This window comes from Anolis sagrei, chromosome 5 (assembly GCF_037176765.1).
Source record: "Anolis sagrei isolate rAnoSag1 chromosome 5, rAnoSag1.mat, whole genome shotgun sequence".
NCBI classification, from domain to species: Eukaryota; Metazoa; Chordata; class Lepidosauria; order Squamata; family Dactyloidae; genus Anolis; species Anolis sagrei.
In genome coordinates, this window is record NC_090025.1 from 262,679 (window position 1) to 284,396 (window position 21,718).

General features: G+C 48.6%; 1 protein-coding gene across 1 annotated transcript in view; it reads right to left on the reverse strand.

The window, feature by feature from the left end:
* Positions 1-3,788: 3,788 nt before the first annotated feature.
* The window catches only part of LOC137097055 (uncharacterized), a 34,672-nt gene continuing 16,742 nt past the window's right edge, over positions 3,789-21,718 (reverse strand). Inside the window, exons 4-5 of the mRNA XM_067468360.1 lie at positions 4,317-4,553; positions 3,789-3,977 (exon numbers count right to left, since the gene is read on the reverse strand). Coding sequence (XP_067324461.1) covers positions 3,789-3,977; positions 4,317-4,553 — 426 coding nt within the window. The remainder of the gene's footprint in view (positions 3,978-4,316; positions 4,554-21,718) is intronic.

Genomic DNA, 21,718 nt, shown 5'->3' on the forward strand with positions numbered 1-21,718 from the left:
ACCGGTCGTGGAAGGCTGATCTATAAGCTACTCAACATTACAAGATACGACATTGATATTATTCTAAAGAGACTGTACCAAAATTTACATAATAGTGATTGACATCACTGTGAAATTGAACAGTGCAACATGTCTATATATCTGCTTGCTGAATTCCATTCTTGTTTACTCTATGTATAAGTGGTATTTTTGTTATATGCATTCATTGGGCCACCCATTAGCCCACCCATTGCTCCCGTTGTGCAATGGGTGCCCCCTCTGGCTCCCTGGTTGTGAATGGCAGCCCCGTGCGTCCACAGTCCCTCCCCCTTTGCAGGTATTACTCCACTTAGAAAGGGGTACGTACACCCCAAGGGGAACTCCAACCAATGTTTTCAGGGAGGGAGGGAGGGGGTTCTCCCCAAGCCCCCCCCCCCCCACTCTGCTATTTCCTCCCCTTCCTTTCTCTTCTCTTTCAGAGGCAAAAAGGAAAGGAAAGGAAAGGAAAGGCAGGAACTGTTTGGATCCCTCCATTTCTCACAGCCTTTTTGGCTTAGTTTCTTTCACTAAGGTAATCCTAAAACCAATTCGAAAGTAAAGAGGCTCTTCCCACCTCCCCCCCACCCCCCGCTCCCACATCTCACCCAAAAGAGCAGTTCAGAGATTCACTTACACAGAAGGAGCATCAGAGAAGCAAGCAGAAAGTTGACAATAAGGGCGATCTTGGAGTTGCGTTTACCATTTGGGGTATCGAGGTACTTATCCAACTTTATGATAGCCGCTTTAATACCTCCGGGGAGAGAGAGAGAGTGCATTATAAAGAAAGTATCAGTATTACTACTACTACTACTACTACTATAACTTTGGTTTCTGGTCTTTATGTGGGAGAAGAGGACAGGGAGTTGTGGGTCAGCGACAGGAGCAGACATCACTTGATTGCCCCATAAACAAGGGTCACACCCAAAGTCTCTGCGCAAGATGTCATCTCCATCATTGTCAATGTGTGGCACAACAGCAGTGCCCACCCCACCCAATTCCCATCTCCACCCAGCCCTGTCTGCACCTACCGGATAAGCCCAAGTTGAAGTGCAACCCGCAGCCGTCGCTTGAGCCCTTTGGCCATGTGTATGGCTGGCTGAGTGAGGTTGCACTGGGACACCCCCAAAGTTGTATTGCTGCCTGCTGCCAGCAAGCAGCTCTCCCCGAAGGTTTGCTGGCAATGCCGCAAACCTTCGGGGAGAGGCACTCAGCACCAGGAAGGATGCTACCAGAAACGTGGTGTGTCCAGCCAGACCCTGGGGATTGCTGGTGTGATGCACCAGAGGGTCTGTGGGTGGTGTGGACGGTAGGGGGCCGGGCCCCATCCCAGACCAATCTGGTTGCCAAACACTGGGATCGCTCCGGAGATTGGCATGGATGAATGGCCAGATGTAGCATAGGAGTTGCAAGGGTCAAGAGGAGGAGAGGAGGAGGAGGAGGAGGAGGAGGAGGAGGAGGAGAGATGGGGAATGCCACCTCCAGGCACAGAAGCGGAAGGGACCCGTGCCACCACAATAGGAGACAAGAACACAGCCGGATTTCAAGCCCTTGGCAGGTTTTCCCCGTCAATGGCCTGGGACAGGATAAGTCCAGGGAGGAAGCAGAGCAGCGGTGGCGCAATAGAATAATAACAATAATAATAACTATATTCTGATACCCTGCCACCACCATAGAATCATAGAATCAAAGAGTTGGAAGAGACCTCATGGGCCATCATCCAGTCCAGCCCCATTCTGCCAAGAAGCAGGAATATTGCATTCAAATCACCCCTGGCAGATGGCCATCCAGCCTCTGCTTAAAAGCTTCCAAAGAAGGAGCCTCCACCACACTCCCTCTGGGGCAGAGAGTTCCACTGCTGAACGGCTCTCACAGTAAGGAAGTTCTTCCTCGTGTTCAGATGGAATCTCCTCTCTTGTAGTTTGAAGCCATTCTTCCACTGCGTCCTAGTCTCCAAGGAAGCAGAAAACAAGCTTGCTCCCTCCTCCTCCCTGTGGCTTCCTCTCACATATTTATACATGGCTATCATATCTCCTCTCAGCCTTCTCTTCTTCAGGCTAAACATGCCCAGTTTAGTCCCACCTCCCAAAGGGACTCAGGCGACTTACATGTGGGACAAATATCCATGGAAACACAAAGGCAAGGCAATCCATAAAATAAAACACATTCAAATAGGAGCATCATGATGTAAGACTGTAGAGTTTATATAGCAATATTAAATGATCACTCACAAGCCGGTTTTGCTTTGAAATGAATATATTGCTTGTCTCTCTGCAGCAAAGAAAGACACTACTGACTTTTCCCCACCACCACTTCCTTTTAGACACCTTTGCTGCCCATCTCCCCCTCTTCTCAGTTTCCTTATTAGGAACTTGTTGCTTCACAAGTTCCAATATAAGGCTTCTAGCGCTCTCTGCTGGCTTCAAAATGTCACAGAGAGAGAATTGAGGCAGCCAGGATAACTCAGTCAGGATGTCATGGAGGGAATTTGTGATGTCTTCATGCCATCAGAAATTGACTCCTGACACATGAGATACAATAATCAAAATAAAAACCAATTAAGCATGGCAAAATGAAACACTGGAGCTCCTATCAGACCACATTCAACATTAACCAATCACTGGATTTTAGGGCTGTCCAAACACGGAAAAATTTGTTTCTAAACTCGATTCGTTTTTAGGGTTTTTTTGCGTTTCGTTATTTAAAAGAATTCTGAAATTTTCCTTTAAAAAAGTTAGATATTTACGAAATTTCGGAAATCATAAAACAATTACGAAACAATTACGAATCGATTACGGATCGATTCGTTAATGGTGGCCGCGATCGCGCAATACGCTAAAAAAACTTCTGAAGCTTCCCTCTCCCTCTGTTGTGGACTGTTGGTGTGATAATTATATATTTTTTTCACTGAGAAAACAAACAGCAACCCTAAAACTTGCACCAGACATGCGGAAATAATAACGAAACATTTACGAATCAATAACGAATCAATAACGAAACAATTCCGAAACAATTACGAAATGAATTGGAAAAATTCGTTTCGTTTTTTAGTTGCTCCTGAATGGTTCAATATCGCTTCGTTATCAAAAAAAAAATAACGAATTTTTAACGAATTACGAAATTACGAAACGAAACCGCCCAGCCCTACCAGATTTAGCCAAGAAAGGGCTGGGCAGTAGGTACTAGACCTGGGCGGTTTCGTTTCGTTATTTCGTAATTGTTAATAATTCGTTAATTTTTCCAATTACAAAACAATAACGAACCATTCTGGAGCAATCATTAAAAAAATGAATTTTTAAACACGTTTTGTAAATGCTTCGTATTTTGTTATTGTATTCGTTTCGTTATTGTTCAGAGGTCGTTTCGTTATTATTTCCGCATGTCTGGGCCAGTTTTATGGTTTAATTAGTGAAAAAAATTTATAGTATCACACCAACAGTCAACAACAGAGGGAGAGGGAAGCTTCAGAAGGTTTTGGAGGTTTTTTAGCGTATTTCGCGGTCGCATCCGCCATTAACGAATCGATTTGTTATTGTTTCGGAAATCGATTCGTTAATTTTTTACCATTTACGAAATTTCATAAATATCGAACTTTTTAAAAGGAAAATTTTGTAATTATTTTAAATATCGAAACAAAAAACCCCCCCAAATACAAATCGATTTTAGAAACAAATTTTTGCGTTGTTACCCAGGCCTAGTAGGTACGGGTAAATGTGCAAATAGCAAAGCCTAGGGCTGGGGCAGGGGAGGAAGTGCAAAACATTGGAGCACTTCTAATGGCCTAGGGCCTGGAAGGCCGTGCGGTAGGAACAGCCGGCTGAAGTGAGGCCGCAGCCGCACCAGCACCGCCTGCCTCGTGCGAGGGTGCCACGGCCCGCGGGATTCCCTGCTTGTGCTCTTAGGTCCTCATCACACCTGAGCATTTCCCCACTTCGGTCCACTTCAAATGCCGTGACTGCCTCCTGGATAGTTTAGGGAGACCCAGTGCTTCTCTGGAGGAGCAGTTTGCAGGCCTTTCCCTAAACTACAAACTCCAGAATTCTGCAGGAGGCAGTCACTGCATTGAAAGTGGATTGAAGTGGGGAAACTTGAAAGTGGATTGAAAGTTGAAAGTTGAAAGTCACTGCATTGAAAGTGGATCAAAGTGGGGAAAGTTGAAAGTGGATCGAAGTTGGGCTTTTCCCCCACCCACCCACCCACCCACCCACCCACTCACTGACTCACTGCCACTCTGCTCTCCCTTCCTTTCCATTCCTGCTCTGGGCAAAGGAGCCCCTCCTCCTAAAGTCCGGGAGACCTACCTTTGGGGGGGCCAGCGGCGCCAGGAGCGGGGGGCTTTGCGGCACCAGCGGCACCAGCGGCGCCAGGAGCGCCAGGAGCGCCAGGAGCGCCAGGAGCGCCAGGAGCACCAGGAGCACCAGGAGCACCAGGAGCACCAGGAGCACCAGGAGCGGGGGGCTTTGCGGCACCAGCGGCAGGAGCGCCAGGAGCACCAGGAGCGCCAGGAGCGGGGGGCTTTGCGGCACCAGCGGCAGCAGCTGGAAAAAAGAAAGACACACAGGGTGGTTGGTTGGTTGGAATCTCAAGCAAAGCCAAAGGCTGGCGTACAAATTAGGGCTGTGTCTACTTGGCAGGATCATAGAATCATAGAATCATAGAATCCTAGAGTGGGAAGAGACCTCCTGGGCCCTCATCCAGTCCCACCCCATTCTGTCAAGAAGCAGGAATATTGTATTCAAATCACCCCTGACAGATGGCCATCCAGCCTCTGCTTAAAAGCTTCCAAAGAAGGAAACTCCACCACACTCCCTCCGGGGCAGAGAATTCCACTGCTGAACGGCTCTCACAGTCAGGAAGTTCTTCCTCGTGTTCAGGTGGAATCTCCTCTCTTGTAGTTTGAAGCCATTCCTCCATTGCGTCCTAGTCTCCAAGGAAGCAGAAAATGAGCTCGCTCCCTCCTCCTCCCTGTGGCTTCCTCTCACATATTTATCCATGGCCCTCATCATATCTCCTCTCAGCCTTCTCTTCTTCAGGCTAAACATGCCCAGTTCCCTAAGCCGCTCCTCATAGAGCTTGTTCTCCAGACCCTTGATCATTTGAGTCGCCCTCCTCTGGACACATTCCAGCTTAGAGTCAATATCTCTCTTGAATTGTGGTGCCCAGAATTGGACACAATATTCCGGATGTGGTCTAACCAAAGCAGAATAGAGCATGGGGAGCATGACTTCCTTAGATCTAGACACTATGCTCCTCTTGATGCAGGCCAAAATCCCATTGGCTTTTTTTGCCGCCACATCATATTCCTGGCTCATGTTTAACTTGTTGTCCACGAGGACTCCAAGATCTTTTTCACACGTCCTGCTCTCGAGCCAGGCATTGTCCCCCATTCTGTATCTTTGCATTTCGTTTTTCCTGCCAAAGTGGAGTATCTTGCATTTGTCACTGTTGAACTTCATTTTGTTAGTTTTGGCCATTCATCTCTCTAATCTGTCAAGATTGTTTTGAATCCTGCTCCTGTCCTCTGGAGTATTGGCTCTCCCTCCCAATGTGGTGTCGTCTGCAAACTTGATGATCCTGCCTTCTAGCCCTTCATCTGAGTCGTTAATAAAGATCCTGATCAGGACCGGGCCCAGGACGGAACCCTGCTTGTGGCACTCCACTTGTCACTTCTTTCCAAGATGAAGAGGAAGCATTAGTGAGCACCCTCTGGGTTCGTCCATTTAACCAATTACAGATCCACCTCACCGTAGTTTTGCCTCACCCACATTGGACTAGTTTCCTTGCCAGAAGGTCATGGGGGACCTTGTCAAAGAAGGCCTTCCTCAAATCCAGGTACGCCACATCCACGGCATTCCCCGCATCTACCCAGAAGGAGAGCAGCTTGACACCCCTTGAATTGCCATGGCTCAAGGCTCATGGGATCTGTATCTTGGTGGTAAGGCACTGCCCAGCCCCCATGATTTCCCATAGTACGGAGCCAGGGCAGTGGCAGTGGGGTCCAAATGCACGGATTCTCGGGTGTGCACGCACTCAATGCACGTGTGCACTTGATTCCTGCAAAGACAAGGATAGAAGCGGAGGGGACTTACGTGCCGGAGCTGGGGGCTTTTTGGGTGCCATTTGCTGTCCTTACGCTGAGAGGGGTCTCATCCTATTGTGAACCTGTGAGGCAAAACAGAGCTGCAGAATGTTATTGTAGTCGACGGCGACACCCCCCCCCCCCCCCCCGCAAATAAAATATAGTTTATAACCAGGGAGTTCAGTTTTGCCAAGAACACCAGGCTGGAATGATATAATAAGAGTTAGGTTTTGGGCAATCTTCAGAAGGACTCACAACCACAACAAGGAGCCTTCCCATGTAAGATGGTGTGTACATTCTGTCAGGATTATTGAAAGTATGCATGTATGTTTTTTCAATGTGTTTCAATGTGCTTAACAATGGTTTTCATATGTATTCAAGATGGATTCTGTTATGTTCAATTTTGTGTTGGAATTGTCGTTGTAAGAGACAGAGAGGGACAGAGAGAAGTTAGATAACGAATTTCTCTGGCTGGGAAGAATTAGGGAGTAGCCGGCTTACAGCCAAAGAGAAACTGATAAGTAGATGTTCTGTAACCGTACTATAGTTGTGCTTTGTAGTTCCTGATTAAGCTCGCTTGGAAGTAGACGTGTATAAGATGTGCTAAGTAAACTTTGTTATTTTCTGAAACTGGCAGACAGTAGTGTCCTGTTTTGTGTCTGTATGATCTAGTAACCTCAACTCCGCTGCGCATAGACCCCAGGGTCTCACTCTGATACATTCAACCAAGATTTTATGCCCTATTTTCATATATTTATACGAGAAGGTCACTGAGGTATTTACGGGAGCTCACTGTTATTTACTGGAAACCCTGTCACAAAGGGTGTTTGATCTTTTAGCCTGGGCCTAGCCTGAGCCTCACCTGAGACAAGAACTAACGGCTTATATGGCCATGTTCTAGAGGCATTCCCTCCTGACATTTCGCCTGCATCTATGGCAAGCATCCTCAGAGGTTGTGAGGTCTGTTGGAACTAGGAAAATGGGGTTTATATATCTGCAGAATGACTAGGGTGGGACAAAGAACTCTTGTCTGTTGGAGCTAGGTGTGAATGTTTCAACTGACCACCTTGATTAGCATTTGATTTGGTGTGGCTTGTTAGTGCCTGGGGGAATCTTTTGTTGAGAAGTGATTAGATGTCCCTAATTGTTTCCTCTCTATTGTTTTGCTGTTGTAATTTTTGAGTTTTTAAATACTGGTAGCCAGATTTTGTCTGGAGGGTGAACCAGGCTCCTCAGGTCTGCCACACGTTAAGAATTATTAGATTGAGTCTTTTATAGGAATATTCTGCTGATGTGGCCCCAAAGTTGTCAATTAATGATAGACATCTTCCATCCGGGATCCATCCCATTTTCCTGGCCAGATGTTGCTTCTTCTTGATTGGTGTTGATCTTACGTTGACTTCCTTCTTAACATTGTAAACACTTCTCTTATCACTGTCCCAATTCTTATCAGAGTTTACTTTTTCAGTTCTTATTACCAACTTTTAATTACAGTTCAACAAGCACGCAGTTAGTCATTGCAGGCCTTCATATTTTACTGTGGATTTTACAAAATTATTAACTCCACCCATACATACATCCTTCCATTCATTCCCACACATAATATTATCAAATCCACATTTATCAAATCTGCAATCATATTTTTGTGACATACAGTATGCACACATATAGTCTGTTCACACCTCAAGCCCTGTTTTGCTTCCTTTTTGTCTTTTCCATTCCCTTCCATTCCCTCTCCCATCCTATATCTACCATTCCATAATCTCCTATCTCTCCCCATAATCCTAGTCCCATAGAATCATAGAATCATAGAATCATAGAATCCAAGAGTTGGAAGAGACCTCCTGGGCCACCATCCAGTCCAACCCCATTCTGCCAAGAAGCAGGAATATTGCACTCAAAGCACCCCTGACAGATGGCCATCCAGCCTCTGCTTAAAAGCTTCCAAAGAAGGAGCCTCCACCACACTCCCTTCAGGGCAGAGAGTTCCACTGCTGAACGGCTCTCACAGTCAGGAAGTTCTTCCTCGTGTTCAGGTGGAATCTCCTCTCTTGTCGCTTGAAGCCATTGTTCCATTGCGTCCTCGTCTCCATGGAAGCAGAAAACAAGCTTGCTCCCTCCTCCTCCTCCCTGTGGCTTCCTCTCACATATTTATACATGGCTATCATGTCTCCTCTCAGCCTTCTCTTCTTCAGGCTAAACATGCCCAGCTCCTTAAGCCGCTCCTCATAGGGCTTGTTCTCCAGACCCTTGATCATTTTAGTCTCCCTCCTCTGGACACATTCCAGCTTGTCAATATCTCTCTTGAATTGTGGTGCCCATCATCACCAACACGCTCTTCCGCCAGAAAAACAAGTTCAAGACATCATGGAAGCACCCCCGGTCAAAGCATTGGCACCTCTTAGATCAGTGTTTCTCAACCTGGGGGTCGGGACCCCTGAGGGGGTCGCGAGGGGGTGTCAGAGGGGTCGCCAAAGACCATAAGAAAACGCAGTATTTTCTGATGGTCATGGGGATTCCATGTGGGAAGTTTGGCCCAAGTCCATCGTTGGTGGAGTTCAGAAAGTTCTTTGATTGTAATGAACTATAAATCCCAGCAACTACAACTCCCAAATGTGAAGATCTATTATACCCAGACTCCAGCATTGTTCACATTTGGGCATACTGAGTATTCGTGCCAAGTTTGGTCCAGATCCACCATTGCATGAGTCCACGGTGCTCTCTGGATATAGGTGAACTACAACTCCCAAACTCAAGGTCAATGCCCATCAAATGTGTTTTCCACTGGTCATGGGAGCCAAGTTTGGTTCAAATCCATTGCTGGTGGAGTTAAGAATACTCTTTGATTATAAGTGAACTATAAAGCCCAGTAACTACAACTCCCAAATTACAAAATCAATCCTCCCCCAACCCCACTATCATCCACATTTGGGTGCATTGGGTATTTGTGCCCAGTTTGGTCCAGTGAATGAAAATACATCCTGCATATCTGATATTTACATTATGATTCATAACAGTAGTAAAATAACTGTTATGAAGTAGCAACAAAAACAATGTTATGGTTGGGGGTCACCACCACATGAGGGACTGGATTCAGGGGTCACGGCATTAGGAAGGTTGAGAACCACTGTCTTAGATTATGTAATCACACGCGCCAGAGACCGCCGTGACGTGCTCCTCACAAGAGCCATGACAGGTGCTGACGACTGCTGGACCGACCACAGGCTAATTCGATCCACGATGGCTCTCAAGATTGCCCCCAAGCGCAGGCTCCAAGGAAGGAAGTCAAGGCGCAAAATGAACACCCAAGCCCTTCAGATGAGCCCTCCAGGCGAGCCCATCTCCAAACAGCACTCAAGGACCATCTCCCCACAGAACATCCCGAAAATGTTGAGGAACATTGGAACAAACTGAAGACCTCCATCATCACAGCCTGCGAAGAAACTATTGGATACCAAGCCAAGAAACATCAAGACTGGTTTGATGAAAATGACATCGAGATCCAACAGCTAATCGACAAGAAAAGGAAAGCCTTCCAAACATGGCAGAGAGACATCAACTGTGCTGCTAAGTAAAAGATCTACGCCAGTGCAAAAGCTGAGGTCCAAAGAAGGACAAGAGAACTCAAGAACGTCTGGTGGACAAAGAAGGCCGAAGAAATCCAACACCTGGCAGATACCCATAATGCTCAAGGATTTTTCAAAGCCACAAAGGTCATCTATGGGCCAAGAAACCATGGGATACAGCCTCTACACTCATCAGATGGAACCAAATTCCTGAAGGGCCAAAACTCAATTGCACAATGTTGGAAAGAACACTACCAAAGCCTCCTGAACCGCAGCTCCAATGTGGCCGAAGAGGTTCTCTCACAAATCCCACAACAACAAACCAGGGATGAGCTTGCAGCGCTGCCTAGTCTGGAAGAAGTCAGCAATGCCATCAGCCAACAGAAGAATAACAAAGCCAGCGGACCGGATGGGATCCCTGCTGAAATCTTTAAAGAGGGAGGACCTGAGCTGACACAACAACTGTCAAGAAACCATGGCATACAGGCTCTACGCTCCAAGAAACCAAGAAACCATGGCATACAGGCTCTACGCTCTTCAGACGGAACCAAACTCCTGAAGGACCAAAACTCAATTGCACTACCAAAGCCTCCTGAACAGCAGCTCCAATGTGGCCGAAGAGGTCCTCTCACAAATCCCACAACAACAAACCAGGGATGAGCTTGCAGCGCTGCCTAGTCTGGAAGAAGTCAGCAATGCCATCAGCCAACAAAAGAATAACAAAGCCAGCAGACCGGATGGGATCCCTGCTGAAATCTTTAAAGAGGGAGGACCTGAGCTGACACACCAACTCCACCAGCTCATAGAAAAAGTGTGGGTGACCAAGAAAATCCCAGCAGATTTCAAGGACGCCACCATCATCACCCTCTTCAAAAAAGGGGAAAGAACAGACTGCGGAAACTATCGAGGTATCTCCCTTCTAACCTCCGCTGGGAAAATCCTCGCAAGAACCCTTGCAAACCGCCTTCTGCCCCTCTCAGAAGACACCCTCCCAGAATCCCAGAACGGCTTCCGCCCCTCCAGAGGAACCGTGGACATGATCTTCACTGCACGACAGCTCCAAGACCTCTATCATCACAGCCTGCGAAGAAACTATTGGATATCAAACCAAGAAACATCAAGATGGGTTTGGCGAAAATGACAATGAGATCCGACAGCTAATTGACAAGAAAAGAAAAGCCTGTCCAACTGCTGAGCCATCTCAATGAGCTTCCTATGAATTTGGCCCCCACCCCAGGCCGATTTCCCGCCCCCCCCCCCTCACCTGCTTCTGCCCTCTTTGCTCGCTTGGTCCTTTCCTTCAACAGCTGCAGCCGCCTTTCCTTGTGATGTCAAGCATTCCAGGACCCCTCCCATGCTGCCCCCTCCCCCCCATTGGCTGTTGCTGTGTCCAATCAAGATTGCAAATGGGAATCTGGCCCATCTGTCATAAAAGGAGAGGAAAGTGATGCGGGTCACTCTGGGTGGCATGGTTGCACCCTCGCCCTGCGGCCCCTCCTCCTCACCCAGCACCACCACAGGGGCCAACAGGCCAATCATAAAGAGTTTATGGAATCAGGAATAGTAAAAACGAGCGGGGGGGGGGGGGGGTGTCACAAGAAATTCAATGTGCAGATTTCACAACTATTTATTTATTTATTCATTTATTTATTTACTGCACTTGTAGACCGCCATTCTCAGCCCTAGGGCGACTCACGGTGGTGTACAACATATAAAAACAAATTACAATAGAGGGCAATATCACAAACAACAATAACAACATCACTATCAATAATACAGTTACACTAAATCATTCGCGACGTCTCATCGTAAAATCACAATCCAGTCTCGTTTCCCATGTTCCGTTCCACTCATCATTGTCAATTGTTGTAGCACTTACTCAAACGCCTTCTCAAACAACCACGTCTTTAGTCTCTTGCGGAATGACATAAGGGAGGGCGCCAGTCTGATGTCCACAGGGAGGGTGTTCCACAGACGGGGGGCCACCACCGAGAAGGCCCTGTCCCTAGTCCTGTGCCTGTGAGGCAGGCGGGATCGAGAGAAGGGCCTCCCCAGACGATCTCAAGGCCCTCGTGGGCTCATAGGCCGAGATGCGGTCAGACAGGTATTTTGGGCCGGAACCGTTTAGGGCTTTGTAGGCCAACACCAGCACCTTGAATTGGGCCCGGTAGCAGATCGGCAGCCAGTGGAGCTGGAACAGCAAGGGCGTTGTGTGCTCCCTGCGTCCCGCTCCTGTTAGTAACATGGTTGCCGTGCGCTGGACTAGCTGGAGCTTCTGGGCCGTCTTCAAGGGCAGCCCCACGTAGAGAGCGTTGCAGTAGTCAAGGCGGGATGTGACAAGAGCGTGGACTACCGTGGCCAAGTCAGACTTCCCGAGGTACGGGCGCAGCTGGCGCACGAGCCTGAGCTTTGCAAATGCTCCCCTGGTCACCGCTGAGACCTGGGGATCCAGGCTCAGCGACGAATCCAGGGTCACACCCAAGCTGCGAACCTGCGCCTTCAAGGGGAGTGTGACCCCTTCCATCCAACACAGGCTGTAACCCTATACCCTGTTTGGCCTTGCGACTGACCAGGAGTACCTCTGTCTTGTCTGGATTTAATTTCAGTTTGTTAGCCCTCATCCAGACCGTCACAGCGGCCAAGCACCGGTTCAGGACTTCGACAGCCTCCTTAGTAGCGGGTGGAAAGGAGTGACAGAGTTGGACATCATCCGCGTACAGATGACACCGCACCCGAAACTCCGGATGATCTCGCCCAGCGGCTTCATGTAGATATTAAACAGCATGAATTTAATATGGTGTGTGGGAATGAATGGAAGTATGGAAGGCTGTGTGGTTGGAGTAAATAATTTTGGAAACACCAGTATCATATTAAGGCCTGCCATGACTAACTCCCTGCTTGCTGGACTTGCTAATGAGAAACCCTGAGAAGAACTGGGACAGTGATAACAGAAATTGGGTTGTTGTAGGCTTTTTCGGGCTATATGGCCATGGTCTAGAGGCATTCTCTCCTGACGTTTCACCTGCATCTATGGCAAGCATCCTCAGAGGTAGTGAGGTCTGTTGGAACTAGGAAAATGGGTTTATATATCTGTGGAATGATGACCAGGGTGAGACAAAGAACCCTTGTCTGCTGGAGCTAGGTGTGAAAGTGTTGTTGTAGGTTTTTTCAGGCTATATGGCCATGGTCTAGAGGCATTCTCTCCTGACGTTTCGCCTGCATCTATGGCAAGCATCCTCAGAGGGAGTGAGGTCTGTTGGAATTAGGACAATGGGTTTATATAAGGAGCGAGCCTTAGGACTGATCTTCGGAAGGAAAGTATTTATTTTGGTGGTAGATGCTGCTGGTGTTTCCCCAGGTTTGCAGATTTTCGGTGTCCTGACCTGTCTCCTGAACCTTTGGAATCCTGGAATCTTGAATCTTTAGAATGGCTTTTGACTACGGTGTAGACCCTTGATCCCTGGACTTAGTGTATTCAACCATTGGATTGGACCTTTTGACTACGGAGTTATCTTGAACTTGCAACAGTGTTTGCTGTCAGCTTTTGTTTATTCTACGGCTGAGTGCTATCTTTATGTTTTATGGGTTGTTGTAGGTTGTTGTATTATTATTATTATTATTATTATTATTATTAACTTTATTTGTACCCCGCTAGCATCTCCCGAAGGACTCGATGCGGCTTACACGGGCCGAAGCCTCAAAACACAATACAGTAGAAAATATAACACAACAATAACAAAGCAAATCAAACAGTTAAGCAAAAATAACCACAATAACAATACATCAAGACACTATTAAAACTGGTTCGGCCAGCGCGATGGGGTACAGGGTTAAAAGTGCTGAGATGGCAGGAGGAACGTAGGATTAAAGTGTGGTGTGCAGCAATGTTAGTTGTGCTAAAGTGCATCTAGGACTTGGGATGGGGATTCCTAATCTGCGAAGGCACATCGGAACAGCCAAGTTTTTAGATTCCTTCTGAAAACTGCTAGAGTAGGGGCCTGACGAAGCTCTTTTGGAAGGGCATTCCAAAGTCGGGGGGCTGCCACAGAGAAGGCCCTGTCCCGCGTCCCCACCAAGCGCGCTTGGGATGTAGGTGGGATCACGAGCAGGGCCTCCCCAGATGACCGGAGCGAGCGTGTGGGTTCGTAGGTGGAGATGCGGTCACGCAGGTAGGGTGGTCCCAAACCGTTCAGGGCTTTGTAGGTGAGCACCTGCACCTTGAATTGGGCTCGGAAAATAAATGGCAGCCAGTGGAGCTCCTTAAACAGAGGGGTAGACCTCTCTTGATAATGAGCCCCGGTTAACATCCTGGCTGCTGCCCGCTGGACCAATTGTAGTTTCCGAGCCGTCTTCAAGGGCAGCCCCACGTAGAGCGCATTGCAGTAATCCATTCTAGAGGTGACCAAGGCGTGGACCACCCCGGCCAGATCTGCCTTCACGAGGTACGGTCGCAGCTGGCGCACAAGTCTCAGTTGTGCAAAGGCCCTCCCGGATACCGCCGACACCTGAGCCTCAAGTGTAAGCGAAGAATCCAGGAGGACACCCAAACTGCGGACCTGTGGCTTCAGGGGGAGTGTAACCCCGTCCAACACAGGTTGCCACCCTATACCCCGATCCGGTTTACGATCGACCAGGAGGACCTCTGTCTTGTCGGGATTGATCTTCAGCTTGTTCTTCCTCATCCAGATCGACACAGCGGCCAGGCACTCGTCCAGCACCCGAGGAGCCTCCTTGGAATTAGGTGGAAAGGAGTAGTAGAGTTGTGCGTCATCCGCATAAAGATGGCACCCAACTCCAAAACTCCGGATGACCTCTCCCAGCGGTTTCATGTAGATGTTAAAGAGCATGGGCGACAAGATAGAGCCTTGCGGGACCCCACAGGTCAAAGGCCAGGGGTCCGAGCAGGCGTCTCCCAGCTTCACCATCTGGGTGCGTCCCTCCAGGAAGGACCAGAGCCACGATAGAACCGCGCCCCCGAGGCCCATCCCAGAGAGACGACCCAGAAGGATACCATGATCGATGGTATCGAAAGCCGCTGAGATGTCCAGGAGAACCAGCAGGGTCACACTCCCCCTGTCCAGCTCTCTGCGGAGGTCATCCACCAAGGCGACCAAGGCTGTCTCGGTGCCATGACCAGGCCTGAAACCAGACTGTGCCTGATCTAGGTAGTTGGTATCGTCTAGGAAGCCCTGGAGCTGTGAGGTGACCACCCGCTCCAGCACCTTACCCAAAAAAGGGAGGTTGGAGACTGGCCTGTAGTTATTCAGCACCGTGGAGTCAAGGGAAGCTTTTTTGAGGAGTGGACGAACCACTGCCTGTTTCAAACCAGATGGAAAAATCCCTTGCTCCAACGATGCATTGACAATCAATACAAACCAGTCAACCAACCCCTCCCTGGCTGATTTAATGAGCCAAGATGGGCATGGGTCTAGAGGTGAGGTGGTCGCCCTCACAGCCCCAAGAACCCCCTCTACGGTTTCAGGAAGAACAAGCCTAAAAGAATCCCACAAAATTGGACAAGCAGATGCCTCCGTCACCTCTTCTGGCACTGCGATGGAATTGGAGTCGAGCTCGAGACGTATCTGGGCGACTTTATCTGCAAAATGGTGTGCGAAATCGCGACACCGAGCTGTGGGGTCGTCGGGGACCTCCTCCACCGCAGGCGGGTGGAGGAGTTCTCCCACGACCCGAAACAGCTCCGATGATCTATTTGCTGCAGATGCTATACGAGCGGTCGTGAATGATTTCCTGGCCACCCGTATAGCCACGGAGTATGCCTTAAGAGAGGCTCTAGCCCGTGTTCGATCAGACACATCTCGAGATTTCCTCCATTTGCGCTCTAGCCCCCTTCTCGTATGCTTCATCACAGCCAGCTCCTCGGTGAACCAAGGAGATGGCCTGTCACGACGCAACGAGATGGGGCGTTCAGGTGCGATCGTATCTAATGCCCTGGCCATCTCCCCATTATAGAGAGTTACCAAGGCGTCGATAGAATCGCCAGGCTCCAAGGCAGGAAGAACCCTAAGATTCCTCAGGAATCCGTCCAGATCCATCAGTCTCCTAGGGCGGACCATCTTAATTTGTCCTCCACCCCTGCGGAGGTTTAGGGTCGCAGTAAGTCTAAATGTGATCAGATGATGGTCAGACCATGACACTGGAAGGATGTTTTGGTCTTCCACTCTGATCATTTCGTTGTCCGCCACAAAAACAAGGTCAAGAGTGTGTCCAGCTTGATGAGTGGGGCCAGATATTATTTGTGACAGTCCTATGGTCGTCATGGTGGCCATAAAGTCCTGAGCTGCACCAGATAGGGTGGTCTCGGCGTGGATGTTAAAGTCTCCCAGCACCACCAGGCGCTGGGAGACCAAGGCCAAATTAGAGACCACCTCCGCTAGCTCAGACAGGGAAACTACTGGGTCGCGGGGTGGGCGGTACACCAGCAGGAACCCCACACTGTCACGGCTCCCCACTTTCAAGTGGACACACTCAAACCCAGAAGCCTGCGGGACAGCGCATCTGATCACGGCGATGGACTGCCGAAAGACTACTGCGACCCCTCCTCCCCGCCCCCCTTGTCTGGCCTGCTGATGCACTCCGAAACCTGGTGGGCACAGCTGAGAGAGATTTACTCCCCCCAGCTCGTCCAGCCAGGTCTCGGTAATGCATGTCAGATCCGCCCTCTCATCCAGGATCAAGTCCTGGATGGCCGCCGTCTTACCATTAACGGATCTGGCATTAATCAGCAGGACCTTAAGACCGAGGGGACTGCCAAGGAGCCTACCACTACCTACCTTCTCCAGGGTCGCAAGGACTCTGTTGCGCTTCTCCCTGGGATATCGGTGTCCCGCAAATCTCCTCCCCCACACGACTTGAATGGCACCCCCTTCCTCCAGAACCCTCCCCCCCCCTGCATGGCCGGGATCTATAACTAGTCAGCTCTCAGAGGAAAAAGTCGGGCTGGGGAATAATCTCCCTTGGGCGTTAAGAAGGGATGTTTCTGATGATGAGGTAGATAATGAAACATCAAGGGAGCTGAGTGGACTGAATAAGGGAAGGGTTCTCGAGCGAAGAAGTGTAGCTGGTTGAGTGGGGGCGACCGAGACGGATGGGGTCTCAAAATTATATGAACCAGGAGGGGGGGCCCTAACCGGAGAGCTAGTTGTGGATGCACGGGGACCTGATGGAGTATGGTGGGAGGGAACCCCGGAGGCAAATAAGGGGCGTATCTGAGGGTCCACAACTACCCTCCTAATGGTAATGCCCCATTTCTTTAAATCATAGCGCTTTGCCATAAGCTCTCCTAGCCATGAATTGTCTTCTGGTGTTATTTGAAGACGGGAGGAACGGTCAGATGATTGGTAGTCCCTCCATAACCACACTATGGCTTCTAGTCTTATTTCCTGTGGTCTTTTACCCAGGATCTGGGCCAAGGAGTTACAAACTGCCCTCTTAGAGGTCCATCTGCCTCTGTTAACCATTTGGTCCGCAATGTCCACCGCAAACATGTCAGTTTGAAGATGTTGATCCTGAGCTGCGGTTGGCTGAACCAAAAGATCTGTTGTTGTATTATTAATCGTCCTCTGGGCGGCCTTCACAGACTGCTGCCACTCCACGATGTTCTCAATCCTAAAACTGCCCAAAAGTTCTCCCCTTCCCTCAGTCAACTCATCATTCATTCCTCGTTCAGCCCCAAGATCCCCAAGATCCGACGTGCCTTTCTCCCCATTTTGGCACAAGTCCTTAGCTAGATCTGCACACAAGGAGTTCTCAGTCTTTAGGGGAAAGGATTGCACAGGAATTCCTGAGAAAGAGGCAAAACCTCTAAGGAGGTGGTCCATTTTCTCGTTTAAAAACCTGAGTTGTAATAACACATGGTTAAACGATTCCCTCAGGAGGTCGTAAAAATGTAAAAGATCGTTTTTCGCATGAGGTTCTGCTTCACCCATTCCTATGTCTAAGGTAGCTCTCACCACTCAGATCTGGACACTCCCACCTGCTTCACTCCCGATTATTTCCAACACAGTCAGCCACTCCCAGGCAATCCAAGAATCCACACACTCCTCTCTTTCCCACAATTCACTCTACCAACCACACTAACCAACACTCTCATACGCTAAAACTGATCACACCCAATAATCATGCACACAAAGCAAAGGCACAATTCGATGCCCACATCACATAACAGTCAAAAACAGAAATAGCATCAATTCACAGTTAAACAACAATTCCTGCATTACAACTATAAAAACCAATAAAATCAATAAATAAAATCAATACAAACCCAATTCCTCCTCATAAACAGTCAGCGTTTGCTATCTCATAGTTCCATTTTCAATTCCACATTGTCAGTCCTGGTCATACTCGTCTGATTATCTTCTCTAATTGTCAGATTGCCCAAAGGCCTGGTCCCACAACCACGTCTTTACCTTCCTCCTGAAGGAGAGGAGGGATGATGACGCCCTAATTTCCCCCGGGAGTGAGTTCCACAGGTGAGGGGCCACCACTGAGAAGGCCCTGCTCCTCGTCCCCACCAACCTCACTTGTGATAGAGGCGGGGTTGAGAGCAGGGCCTCCCCAGAAGATCTCAAACTCCGAGGTGGGACGTAGAGGGAGATCCGTTTGGACAGATACACTGGGCCGGAACCGTATAGGGTTTTGTAGGTCAAAACCAGCACTTGGAATTGTTCTGGGAACTGGATTGGCAGCCAGTGGAGCTGACATAATAGGGGGGGGGGGGTGGTATGCTCTCTGTATGACGCTTCTGTAAGTACTCTGGCTGCCTCCCGCTGGACCAGTTGAAGTTTCCGAACAGTCTTCAAGGGCAACCCCACGTAGAATGTGTTGCAGTAGTCTATCCGGGATGTAACAAGAGTGTGGACCACTGTGGCCAGATCCGACTTCCCAAGGTACGGGCGCAACTGGTGCACAAGTTTTAGTTGTGCAAAAGCTCTCCCGGCCACCACCGAGACCTGGGGTTCCAGGCTCAGCGATGAGTCCAGGAACACTCCCAAGCTGCCAACCTGTGTTTAGACAGGGGCTAGAAGACCATCTGTTGGGAGGGCTTGGCTGGTCTCTTCCTGCCTGGCAAAAGGGGATGGAATTGGATGGCCTTTTGGGGTTTCCTTTGACTCTATGCTGCTATTATTCCTCTAGCTATTATCATTATTATTATTATTATTATTATTATTATTCCCCTTGGGCTCTTCTCTCAGGTCCTCCTCTCTCACACCATCTATCCTTCCCTCCATCCTTCCTCCCTCTTTCTCTCCTTCTCTCCCTTCCTTACCTCCCTGTTTCTCTCTCCCTCTGTCCCACCTTCCCTTCCACCCTTTCCTCCTTCCTTCCTTTCCTTTTGTCTTTCCTTTATCCTTCCCTTCCTTCCACCCTTTTCTTCCTCCCTTCCTTCCTTCTCATTCTTTCCTTTTCTTTCCTTTAGCCTATCCTTCCTTCCTTCCTTCTCTTTTTCCTTCTTTACTTTACTTTCCTTGTCTACCGCAGTTTCTCAGCCCAACAGGCGACTCAACGCGGTTTACAACAAGGATAAGAATCAATCAACGATATACAATTTAAAACCATAAAAACATAATATACAATATTGACACAACAGTAACAACCCAATGCATCTCATAACTAGAGTCGTGATCCAATCCGTCGTCCATATTTCCATTCCTGTAATCATCACATTCGTTGCACTGTTTATCCGAATGCCCGCTCAAACATCCAGGTTTTTAGTCTTCTTCGGAACACCATCAGCGAGGGGGCTGATCTTACCTCCATGGGAAGGACGTTCCACAACCGGGGGGCCACCACAGAAAAGGCCCTGTCTCTCGTCCCCGCCAGCCGCACCAGGTGGGATCGAGAGCAGGGCCTCCCCAGAAGATCTTAGGGTCCTGGCGGGCTGATAGGCCGAGATACGTTCGGATAGGTAGGTTGGGCCAGAACCGTTTAGGGCTTTAAAGGCCAACGCCAGCACTTTGAATTGAGCCTTCCTTCTCTTCTTCCTTCTTCTCTTTTTCCTTCTTCCTTCCCTTCTTTTCCTCCCTCTCTACTTCCTTCCTTCCATTTTGTCTTTCCTTCCCTCTTTTCTCCCTCCTCTCCTCGCTCCCTGTTTCTCCTTCCATTCTTCCCTTCCTCCCTTTCGTCCTTCCTTCCTTCTTTCCTTCCTCTTTCTCTCCTTCATCCCTTACCTCCCTCTTTCTCCCTCCTTCTGTCCCTCCTTCCCTTCTATCCTTTCCTCCTTCTTTCATTTCCTTCTCTCTTTCCTTTATCCCTCCCTTCCTTCCACCCTTCTCTTCCTCCCTTCCTTCCTTCACTTTTTCCTTCCTCCTTCCCTTTCTTCCTTCCCTTTTGTCTTTCCTTCCTTCCTTCTTTTCTCCCTCATTTTCCTTCCACACTTTCCTTTCAACCTTTTGTCCTTTCTTCCTTTCCTCTCTCCCTCTTTCTCCTTCCTTCCTTCTCATTCTTTCCTTTATCCTTCCTTCTATCCATCCTTCTCTTCCTTCTCGTTTTCCTTTTTCCTTCCCTTCCTTCCTTCCCTTTTGTCTTTCCTTCCCTCTTCCCTCACTCCCTCTTTCTCCTTCTTTTCTTCCCTTCCTCCCTTTTGTCCTTCCTTCCTTCTCTCTTTCCTTCCCCCTTCCCTTCCTTCCATCCTTCTCTTCTTTCTTTTACCTTCTTTCTTCCCTTCCTTCCTTCCTTCCTTCCTTCCTTCCTTCCTTCCTTCCTTCATCCTTTCCTCCTTCCCTTTTGTCTTTCCTTCCCTCTTCCCTCGCTCCCTCTTTCTCCTTCCACTCTCCTCTTCCTCCCTTACTTCTTTCTCTTTTTCCTTCCTCCTTCCCTTTCTTCTTTCCTTCCTTCCCTCTTTTCTCTCTCCTCACCTCCCTCATTTTCCTTCCATACTTTCCTTCCTTCCTTTTTCCATTTCTTCCTTCCTTTCCTCTCTCCCTCTTTCTCCTTCCTTCTCATTCTTTCCTTTTCTTTCCTTTTTCCTTCCTCCCTTCTTTCCATCCATCCTTCTCTTCCTTCTCTTTTTCCTTCTTCCTTCCTTCCATCCTTCTTTTCCTTCTCTTTTTCCTTCTTCCTTTACTTCCTTTCCTCCTTCCATTTTGTCTTTCCTTCCCTCCTCTCCTCGCTCTCTCTTTCTCCTTCCATCCTTCTGTTCCTCCCTTCCTCCTTCCCTTCCTTCCATCCTTCTCTTCCTTCTCTTTTTCCTTCTTCCTTCCCTTCCTTCCTTCTCTTCCTCCCTCCCTTCCTTGTCTCTTTCCTTTCTCCTTCCCTTTCTTCCTTCCCTTTTGTCTTTCCTTCCTTCCCTCTTTTCTCCCTCATTACCTGCCTCATTTTCCTTTCACACTTTCCTTCCAACCTTTTGTTCTTTCTTCCTTCCTTTCCTCTCTCCCTCTTTCCCCTTCCTTCCTTCTCATTCTTTCCTTTTCTTTCCTTTTTCCTTCCTCCCTTCTTTCCATCCATCCTTCTCTTCCTTTTCTTTTTCCTTCTTCCTTCCCTTCTTTCCTTCCTTCCCTATTGTCTTTCCTTCCCTCCTCTCCTCGCTCTCTCTTTCTCCTTCCATCCTTCCCTCCCTCCCTCCCTCCCTTCTCTCTTTCCTTCCTCCTTCCCTTCCTTCCTTCTTTTCTCCCTCATTACCTCCCTCATTTTCCTTCCATACTTTCCTTCCCTCCTTTTTTCATTTCTTCCTTCCTTTCCTCTCTCCCTCTTTCTCCTACCTTCCTTCTCATTCTTTCCTTTTATTTCTTTTTTCCTTCCTCCCTTCTTTCCATCCATCCTCCTTTTCCTTCTCTTTTTCCTTCTTCCTTCCCTTCTTTCCTTCCTTCCTTTTTGTCTTTCCTTCCCTCCTCTCCTTGCTCTCTCTTTCTCCTTCCATCCTCCTCTTCCTTTCGCCCTTCCTTCCTTCTCTCTTTCCTTCCTCCTTCCCTTCCCTCCTTCTTTCTCTTTTACCTTATTCCTTCCCTTCCTTCCCTCCTTCCCTTTTGTCTATTCTTCCCTCCACTCCTTGCTCTCTTTCTCCTTCCATCCTTCTGTTCCTCCCTCCCTTCTTTCCATCCAT